This window comes from Theobroma cacao, chromosome 2 (genome assembly GCF_000208745.1).
Source record: "Theobroma cacao cultivar B97-61/B2 chromosome 2, Criollo_cocoa_genome_V2, whole genome shotgun sequence".
Classification (NCBI taxonomy): domain Eukaryota; kingdom Viridiplantae; phylum Streptophyta; class Magnoliopsida; order Malvales; family Malvaceae; genus Theobroma; species Theobroma cacao.
In genome coordinates, this window is record NC_030851.1 from 38875630 (window position 1) to 38886082 (window position 10453).

General features: G+C 34.0%; 1 protein-coding gene and 1 long non-coding RNA gene across 3 annotated transcripts; both read right to left on the reverse strand.

Annotated features, from left to right (window-relative positions):
• On the reverse strand, window positions 207-3509 carry LOC108660560. The gene is made up of 2 exons (XR_001926304.1): window positions 3379-3509; window positions 207-542 (listed from the first exon to the last, which is right to left on the reverse strand). It is a non-coding gene; the product is annotated as an uncharacterized LOC108660560 (long non-coding RNA).
• On the reverse strand, window positions 3746-8758 carry LOC18610148 (WPP domain-interacting tail-anchored protein 2). Of its 2 annotated transcripts, none has more exons than XM_018116393.1 (5): window positions 8604-8758; window positions 6917-7480; window positions 5630-6765; window positions 4981-5169; window positions 3746-4146 (listed from the first exon to the last, which is right to left on the reverse strand). In XM_018116393.1, exons 2-5 carry the CDS (start codon window positions 7455-7457, stop codon window positions 3922-3924), a joined length of 2091 nt encoding a protein of 696 aa, XP_017971882.1. In that variant the 5' UTR covers window positions 7458-7480; window positions 8604-8758; the 3' UTR covers window positions 3746-3921. The 2 variants fall into 2 exon arrangements, with proteins under 2 accessions (XP_017971882.1, XP_017971884.1); XM_018116395.1 differs by having other exon boundaries at window positions 4977-5169.

Genomic DNA, 10453 nt, shown 5'->3' on the forward strand with positions numbered 1-10453 from the left:
GGAAAAAAAATGTAAATTTATCTTCTTCTCACTTCAGTTTAGAGCAATGCAGGATCAAATACATAAACTTCATAATATGAAGGAAGAAAAGGAACAAACAAGAAAAGAGAACAATCAAGAATTTTTTTTTAATTGAGAGAAAGGTAATTCCAATTTTATTTTTTAGGTAAAAAATTATACACTAACCAATAAACCAAATATTCATGTATAAAAACAATCAAGATTTATTAAGAAAGTTATAGGTATAGGAAGTCAGAAAATCTTATTGAGCCACAGCCTTAGCTATATTAAAAGTTGCAAATCAATAATTCCCTGGGTGCCCCTTTGCACCCCAAAATGGCTTCTGTCAAAGGCATGGGGTTGGATCTTCGTACGGACATTTACACCAAGTGTTTTCACGAATGCAAATCGTGCATCTTCGGCAAACATTTTTGCAGTCTCCATCATGATGGCATCAGAAGGAAACAACATTCCTTGCTTCAACTCCCTTGATCTGCCAATCTGCACCAACCATGTAGTTACTGCTGTTCATTTATTTTTTTCTGCAACAAATAAGAAAGAAACTGGAAAGTGTTGCATATTATATATTGTGATTATGGAAAGAAACTTAAATTGCCAAGTTGAGTGAAGACTTCCCCATATATTTCTTAAGGGTTGGACTTGGATGGATTTATTTGGGTTAATATGGTGCTTGCTTTATTATAAGGAAAATCTGCCTGCTTAAAATGGCAGCATGTCCTCTTAAAAAGAGATGAACTTTCTTCTTTCCTTTTTCTCTTTTGTCTTTTGGACAAGAAACAGAAGCCAGTTAAATAGTAATTAATGTCGAATGAATTAACTTAATTACTATAATCAAACGGAAAAAATTGACACTTAGAGCTAATTCAATTTTGAGAATTAATGTTCAATTTTGAACTGCAAACTAATGGCTGATAAATTAACTCTATGTACACACACACCATAATCATATCATATTTCTTCGACATACTAACTAGTAAACATGACTACCACCATCAATTAAATAATTCAAGATTTTAAACACGTAACTATTAACATGTTTATTAAATAAACCAAATTAACTTTTATATAACACCATACACTGAACACGTATTTAAAACAAATTAAATTAGTTTTTATACAATAAAAAACGACACATCAATAAATTATTTTATATGAATTAGCACAATAATACGAATATTTAACCTGCTTAAGACACAACCCACTTAACTCTAAACCTAAACCCTATCATTAGAATATGTAAGAGGATTGGTTCTTAAAACAATTATAAATTATAAAATAAGAGAAATATGACTTATCCTTCATTAGCCAACACTAGCTTCAATTTACTCTCTGAATGGATCAAACTAAAAATGTTAGGAACAAACAGCATGGAAGGTAAGAGGGTCTCTTACCCTCTCTCCATTAAGTTAGAGGTCCAAAGAACAAAGCAAAAGCATATCCCCAAGCAATATGAAGAACTCTCTCCATTAAGTTAGAGGTCTCCCTGTCGTTTTGTTTTGTCCTTGCATTATTTCTTTTCTCTATTGTGGAACCCTCAAAACCAATTTGCTTAGCCTCATATCTCAAGGTTTTAAAGGCAGAAAACAGATGCCATTTTCAACATTACTTTTCCTCAAATACTGCAAAATCAAGCCCAATCTTCTATATCTTTTACCCCAGACCTAAGTGGACAAACTAGATCCAATAACCAAAACAACTGAATCCCATTACTATACTGCCTTCAAACTCTTCCTTCAGCCCATTAAGTTTTTAACATCATTGTCATTCTTTGTCAATCTCAAACTTCAGCCACCAACACGGTTTCTAAAGGTAAATTACCTGCTTCCAACCTAGTGACTTGAGTGAAAATCACTTATCCCATCCCATGGTTTCAAAAGTTCCATCATAAAGCCAAAAATGTGTAGATTAACATATCAAGCCAAATTTATAAAAAAAAAAAATCAAACAAAAATAGAATTATACATACTGCATGATTTTGCAATATCAGTACATTTCAACAGCAATGACAATGTAAAAAAGCTAGACAAAACAGATAATTAAACTTAAACATGGTATTAATGTCTATATGATTGTCCAAAAGGCTAGAACAAACGGCAGTTGCAGAAATTGATTAATCTTCAGAAGACAAAGTGATGAGAGAAATTTTAAATTTGGAAAGGGAAAATAATGAAGAAACTAAGAAAAATCACTTGTAAGGTCCGAACTAAACATTGGCAAGCAAAAGCATTTAATGCACAACAAGATTTCATCAAGATGATTTTCAAACTCAATAAAGAAAATAACAGTTATGAAAAAAATTAAAATGCCATTGCCTAGCGCCCACTAAGCAAAACAAATGCCCCCCATATATACATATAACAACTCCCAAATCTCAAAGGCATAAGATAAGAGTATACTACTCAGAGCATGTTTTTCCATTTTAACAACAAGCAAATAATATTGACATTAAAAAGTTATGACACTTTCAGGACTATGAATCAATAGGTACAGTTGAGTTGTGTGACTATAACAAGAGGGAATTTAACAATAACTCCAGTACGTGTTCTTCCCAGTTCTTGCTGCATCAATCATTCAAAAATTGTAAGTCCAGCAAAAAGTGAACAAAAGAAGAAACATTTCTATCGCACCATGCTCGTATAGCCTGAAATATGACATACACAACAGACTATGAATTTTGGTGCCCATTGAATCTCTTTAATCTTGAACTTCCTCATATAACACTCAAAACCCATAACACCAAATCAATAATACCATCGCTACTCATGTACTCAAACTTAGAGCCAAAAGGGTAAAAGATGTAGCTATAAGATTTATAGACAAGAAAAATATTTACATAGCTACTTCAGTAGCACACTGCATCGGTAAACTGATATTCTTAAATATGAAAGCAATCAGAGAACTTTGAAGACCATTATAATGATATGGGAATTCTACATCAAATTCAGCCATTAAACAGATCTCTTCATCTTGCTTTCTATACAAAAATATCAGACCAACCCATCCTTGAAAACAATAAATTGAACGAAAATACATAGTTTTGCAAAGCAATCAGAGAACTTTGAAGACCCAGAATGGGGTTCCCACAAGGGGATTCAGATTCTAAACAACTTTCATCATTTTGCTTTGCAATTATTCAGGAAAGAAAAAACCATTGTTTCTGGCACCAGCTTTCCTTTAGTGAGATTAATTTCAAATCAAAAACAGAGGTTGGTGCCAGAAAGGGTCCATTTTGCACCTGTAGTAATACCTCTTTCTCGAGTTTTTCCTTGCAACTAAAACTTTAAGAAGCAAGGGGCCATTTGGTGCTTAACACTGTCATGTAATAGTAGTAATAATTTCAATCCAAATATTACTTACCTGAAAATTGAAAGATCAAAATGGCAACAGGGTTTCCCTTGCTTTAGCTCATCAGGCGGTTCTTTATTCTTTTCCAGGGGAAATGATGATTTTTTTTCATTTGGTGGGTGTTGGGTTAGGAGGGTGAAATGATTGAGACTAGGGTTTGAGTATTGAGATGGTATTTATAGAAGGTGATCATTGAATAAAACGACGACGCACAAGCTTTTCAGAATTCAATTTAGGGTCTCCAAACTTCTAATGTTTGTGCTTTGATTTTTTTATTTTGTATTTTATATTTTAAGAAATATCTTTAACCCATATAAAGAATCAGTTACCATGCCCACAAGTAGCGGCCTTTTCAGGTTAAACTTGGAACAGTCAAGAGATCCAAAGTGTAATGGGAGGGCATATCCCCATGTCATGCACCTTGTCAAAGCTTTGATATTTAACAAGTAACACAATCATTAACATTCTCCAAGTAAAACAATATACATAAAAAAATGGCAAGAATATACATCATAAGGCACAATGTGTGCCTGCAAAACAGACTCTCAGTGGCCATCAAAAATAAACCAAGAGGGGAGGTTTCGCCCTCAACAAATATACAGCTAATGCAGAAAAGAGTGCAATGAGAATTGCTATGAAAATGTATATCAGTTTAAGGTGGCCTGTCTTTCCTCTTTTTGCAACTTCCACCCTTGAAATTGTGTCACTGCCATCAGTTACAGCACCGGAAGGTTCAACTTCAGTCCTGTAAAGAGATGCATTCCTTTGATTATCGTTCACCTGTTTCAGAAGAAAAAGAAGAGATCATTCAAATGAACGATGGTTTTTCATGTATAAAACTCTAAAAGGTCCATTATCTTTTCTTAAAGAATGAGTAATCATCAAAGGTACATCATGGTTTCTCAACAGACCAATTGAAACTTTCTGTTAAAGAACAACTAGAACCTATTTGAGATGACAAGGGATGATATAATTCCATTGATTTCAACATAAAGCTGCCTAAAAATCTTCAATGCACAGTGTGCTATTTTGAATGATGTTCTTTGTCAATATCACTTGGATGAAAATTGCTAAGAAAAACACCATCACTTAGGATTATATAGAAGTTTGATTGCCAATTCAGTTGTGTGCTTCAGGTTACGAAAACTATATCCATCACATCTTATGAATGCCCGCTAATCATAAATATTGACTCAAAGGGTATGAGTATTCAGTTGAAATGTGTAATGATAATTGAATCTAATCTACCAAACGACTTTCATCTCATGTGACAGTCCCCAGTCAAGTACTGCATTCGTAGTGCTACCAACATGGTCATATAAGTGTATTCACAACCTTCATGGTTAGAGGGGTTGTTGGAGTCTGATACACAAGGAGCCGACACTCGGTTCCATGGAGATCCTGATAAACTCTAAAGGGAAGCTGTGTTAAAATTTAATTGGAGATCCTATCTAGCGGTTAGCAAGCACTCAGTTCCATGGAGCATTGAAAATTTTACTTCACATACAAATAAAATGCACCTTGCTTCCCCTACCTCTTTGACAGCAATTGCATCAACTAGTTGCAATTTTATTATTTTTTGTGAAAAACAATAAGGAAAAACTGAGTACCTGCCTGTACACTTGTGGCTGAGAGAACTGTTCTCTCAAATGTTTTTGTGCAATTAGCTTTATTTGAACCACTCTTGGAGACAGATATCTCTGCGCCATCAACTCCAGAGTTGCAGACAGCTAAAGAGCCAGTTTGTACCGTGTTTTGCAACTTTTTCACCAATATTGCCTTCTCCTTTACTAATGAAAATAGCTGCAAAGAACATTTTTCAAAAAATTAAAGTGAAAGTTTTAGCTCCATACGAATGTTAACATCGGTCAACTACGCATTTGCCTATCTCTTTGTTTCACAAGAAAAAGTTAAAAGTTCAAAAAAGAAATGTTAAAAAGAAAACTCAACAGTCAATCATGCATGTCCTACAGAAAATCTACAGTTCAACATCTTTTTACCTATCAAAGTAGCTGCCTCACCAATATTCAAATGGAAATTTAAAAACCAGTAGGAACTATTTCTTTAACAGCATAACTTTTAGGTTTTCTTGACATGTACAAGTTTTTAATAATCACTATGAATGCTATTGTCATTTACTTTACCAGCTCCAACATCGGGGTACATGCATACACAAAATCATGAATAAGACACAATAAAACAACTCAAGAGTAGAGGACATATTTTGGATTTTTTCCATATCAGAATAATGTAAAGTTGATACCTGCTTCTGAATGCGTTCCCTTTCTGTAGCTAGTTGGGTAACCATATCTGTGATTAGCTTGGTCCTATAATTGATTTCTTTTGCGATTGCCTCTTTTTCATTGTTAGCTTGGTCCAAAGATGTCTCCAAGCATTCGATTTTATTCCTCAGGATGCCTAGCTCGTTATTAAGTTCAAAGTTAGATTCTGATAATATAATGCACTGCTCTTCCACAGTATCAGTCTTGCTTTCAGCTTTTGAAACTTTTGATTTTAGATCTTCAATTAAAGTTTCCATATCCCATATTGCAGAGTACAACATGTTCTGCTGCTCCTGGCTTGCATCAGAAGATGCTTTTGCATGTTGTAGTTGAATCTCCTTTTCCCTCAACTGCTTCTCAAGTGAGGTCACCTTCTCTGTATTATTATCATTATTACCTTTAAGAAAATTCAACTCTTCGGTAAGTTCCAAGTTTGCATCTGTTAACTCTGTAACCTTGGCTTCTGCACTTTCAGACCTACTTTCTGCTTCATAAATGTTTTCCTTCAGTGAATCAATAATGATTTCCATTTCATGAATATGCTCTTGACTTGTTTGATTGGAGGCATTTGCGTTATTCAGCTGTAGCTTAGATTCTTTTAGCTGTTCCTCGAGTAATTTCACCTTCTTCCTCAAACTGAATACTTCAGAAGCTTCTGCAGCATGTTCTGCATTGCTGCTCTCAAGCTTTTTTAAAGCAATATCTTTGGTATTTAACTCTTCAATGCAACCTTCAAGTTTAGATTTGAGCTCAGCCTCACGTTGAATTGAACCATTCATGTTAAACTGAACAATCTGAAGTCGACCTACAAGCTCCTTTGAAATTCCCATGAGCACCTCAGCAGCATTTTCTGCCTCTAGAAACCTTCCCCAAACAACTTCTGCTGCCTCCTCCATGCGAAGAGCTACTTGTTCAGTATAGTGTAGCTTCAGTTTTAATTGCTCTTCATTTTGACCAAACTCTGATAATTTCTTTTCAAGATCTAGCTCCCGTGCAAGTGATTTTTCAAGCATCCTTAATATATGCCTTTGCTGTTCAACAGTCTGTACTTTTGATTTGCCAATGATGTTTGATAGCTGATATTGTTCAGCTATATCCATGGCCTTGTCATTGTTCCCTGTTAATATGTATCTCTTAGAAAGGTATAAAATCAATAAAACTAAAGTATATGGATCTTCATTATTTGTATTGGTTAAGCTGTTAAATTATAAACAATATTCGTAACTTATTATTCTTATGTTATGTGATAAACTCAAATTAAAACTTACAGTTCTCATGTCTGAAATATGAAATGGAATCTTGCAGCTTGGTTGACTGCATCTTCACCTCCAAGACAAGCTCTTGACACTTTTTAAGGGATTGTTCAGAATCATGCAGCTTCTCTTCCATTTTATTGAATAGTGCTCCCAAAGGTCTGCTTGAAGATATTTTATGACGGGCATCAACAATCTCCGCTTGAACAGTATCCAAGAAAGTTTCCACTTCCCTTAACTCGGAATCCAAAATTCCACATAAAAGATCAAATACCAATGCCTTTTCAATGAACTGAGCTGAAAAATCACTATTCCCTGAGGCCATTGCTTCAGGATCACTGTCCCAACCCAAAAGCAGCATCAAAAGTACATGCAAATTTACCAATTTCTCATTAGAATATGCCAAGTCCAAGTCAATTCTGCTTAAAGTGGTATTCTGCATTTCTTGGATGCCCTCTCCACTTGATGAGGCCTCTTCATGTAACTGAACTGTATCTAACTCTGGATTGCCCATTTGCATATATTTATCATCAACATTGACCTCATTGATTTCCATGGCTCAGTTCTTTGTTTAGCTATCTGAGGAAGGCAGGAAAAACGAAAAGGCAAAAGTAGGCATTATTGTTCCATTATACTGATACAAATTACACTTTGCAACTAATTCATAAAAGAGAAACAGAAGAGTACTATGGATGTGCATTGATGGGAGTGATTATTTCGTCTCCCGACATTTAGGCATACATATCATTGAGCTTTAAATACAGCTTCTAGTTCACATAAAATCATGATAGCAACAATGCGTCGTAAGAATTAGCCGAAAGAAAAACTGTACCTTAAAACTAACTGTCTCTTATCAATGAAGGACAAAATGTGGGTGCATTTGCACTTATAAGAACTAGTCATTATTGTCGTCCCCAATTAAATAGGTTGGACTATCATTCTGCAAATCCATATAAATGGTTTGATGCATTTGACCATTTTATGGTTCATTAACTACTCAACAAACATGACCTAAGATAATCCTAGCTGACATTGTTTTAAAGTAGTGCTCAGCCACAAATTTTGGCTTCTATCTAAAGCGGTAAGCAGCAAAATTCAGCCACAGAAAACTCAATGATGCACACTACTTTTTGTTCATTCAGGTATCTCCTCTTTTGAAGTTGAGAAAGCAAATTGAAAAAGACAAATTAACCATGGAGCAATAAAATCAGCAATTTATTAGCTAACCCCCTCCCGCAACTTGAAAGCTTTCCCAACCCTGGTGCATTCCAAAATCTTAATGATCCCCATCTGTTATAATAATGGAACTCATTCTTTGACAAAGACTTGACACTTGAATTCTACAATTAGATTAAGATGAAAAGGAAATAAAACTTTATATAGCACTAAAAGTCTTCGGTTCTTCCCTAACACTTCCACCAACATCAGACGAAAAGTTGACATCTGGAGTCAAAGCATTAGAAGATTTAAAGAAACCAAAACAACACCACCTAGTATCATCTCCCATTAATCCCAACTAGAATTTAAAGTTACCCAACTGTAAATAATGAAACAATAAATGAACATGCATAAATAACATAACAAAACCAGGAAAGGAAAACAAAAACAAAAAAGCAGAAGCAGACTGCAGTACTATGCAGAGTTTAGTTCAGAACAAGAATACTTTGCGAGGAACATAAGAAATGAGATGAGAATGAGGTACCTGAGAGCAAAACCTTAATGGGTTTTCTTTAATTCTTGAAAAGGAAATGGATCAGCCAAAGAAGAATTTCATTTTTCGTTTTCAACTACCTCTCATTTCATAATACCGTTGATATTCTTCGATCTGTCTGTTAATGATCATAGAGTCTAAAATGTGCCGTGGTGTATTGGCAAGTCCATGTCAATGAGAGTGGGCGATGGTTTAGACAGAATGATGTGGTCGGTGCACGTTAGCAACCACCAGGGGTCCTACGTTGAATTATTGAGATGCCGAAAAGAAAACCCCATGTAAAAGTTATCACATGGCCTACCAAAACAGCCTGCACTAAGAAGCCGGCCAAACTCAAAACATGTCTGTTTCAGGAACCCAAGTTAATTATTTTGTCATCAGATTTGGATTTGCTTCGGATTTTAGACCTTTCTTGTTTGTTCTACTGTACTTACTCGGCCCTTACTATATGCTAGGAACAAGTTTTACAAAAATAGTATATATTCAATTTTCAAGAAAAAAATTGAAACCGAGTTCTTTGAATTTTCATATATACTACGTAAAAATATATATATATAAATATGTATCAGAACCGTGATAAAGAATTTTCACATTCGTTAAATTGTAGGTATTCTGAACACATAAATATAATAAAAGTTGTTTTATCTATTATCCATCGATTTTAGGTATGATATTTATTCTAAAATTTAACGCAGCATGAGAGTAGGCAGTGTCTTCGTTGTTGTTCCTTTAGTGATAAGTTGTTACGTGTTAAGACCGTTTTCCCTACACCTGAGAGGAGTAAAATATACTAAAAACTTGTTTGATTTTTTTTAAAATTAAAAATTATTATGAAGACCTTATGAAATGATAATATGAATATAATAATCACTATGGATATCTAAAACTTGCTGGAGATTACTAAGGAAATAATGATTATAGCACGTTAGAAATAAGAATAAATGATAAATTAGTCCACCAAAAGTAGTGTAAATGGTCCAGTAAGATAGACCTTTATAACAAAAGATTGTGAACTATGCTTAAGTATTATTATTATCTCATATATTATTTTATTGTCGGATTTGTGAATCTCACTCGTGATATGTGTGTACATTTGTGATTATCTTTTCTTTTGATCACACAAATAAACACGGGGATAATTAAGTGTTAAATTTTAAATTTTCAAATTTATAATAATATTTACCTTTCGTTTATCGCAATCCTCGAAAATAATATTATCTTTAATCGATTTTTTAAACAGAAGATACATCGACCTCCTAACAAATCAAATTTTATCAAAAACAAAAAAAAAAAAAGCAAAACAAATTCTGGGTGTAATTAAACTTGAACTTGAGTCCTTCATGATTTATGAGTGTGATGGGATTAAACATTAAATGAAGTCCATCCTTTCTGCTTTTATGGCCGAACACAGTTAAAGTTTGGACCATAGCAAAGGCATTAAATTAGCCACCTAGCCCAAACTAACAAAATGTTTATTTCAGGCTTATTTGCAACATGTTGCTGTATGCAGGGCCCTGTCCTCAAAGCCCTATTTGTATGATTCTGTTTGGTTCATTTTTGTCCCTATTTTATCCCCTCGTTTTCTTCAATTTTCTTTTCTTTTAAAAATGTTGAAGAAAGTTTTATATTTGATATAATAATCATTATCAATATCATATGACACACAATACATATCATACCATACGTAATGACATTTAATGTAAAATAATATGAATCTATATTTTCATAAACTCCTCACTGATTTACAAGATTTCTTTCTTAATCACATTCTCAAAATTAAATGAACAATTCTCGTGAATAAGTATGACGAATATGAAATACATAGACGAGTGTCACAACCC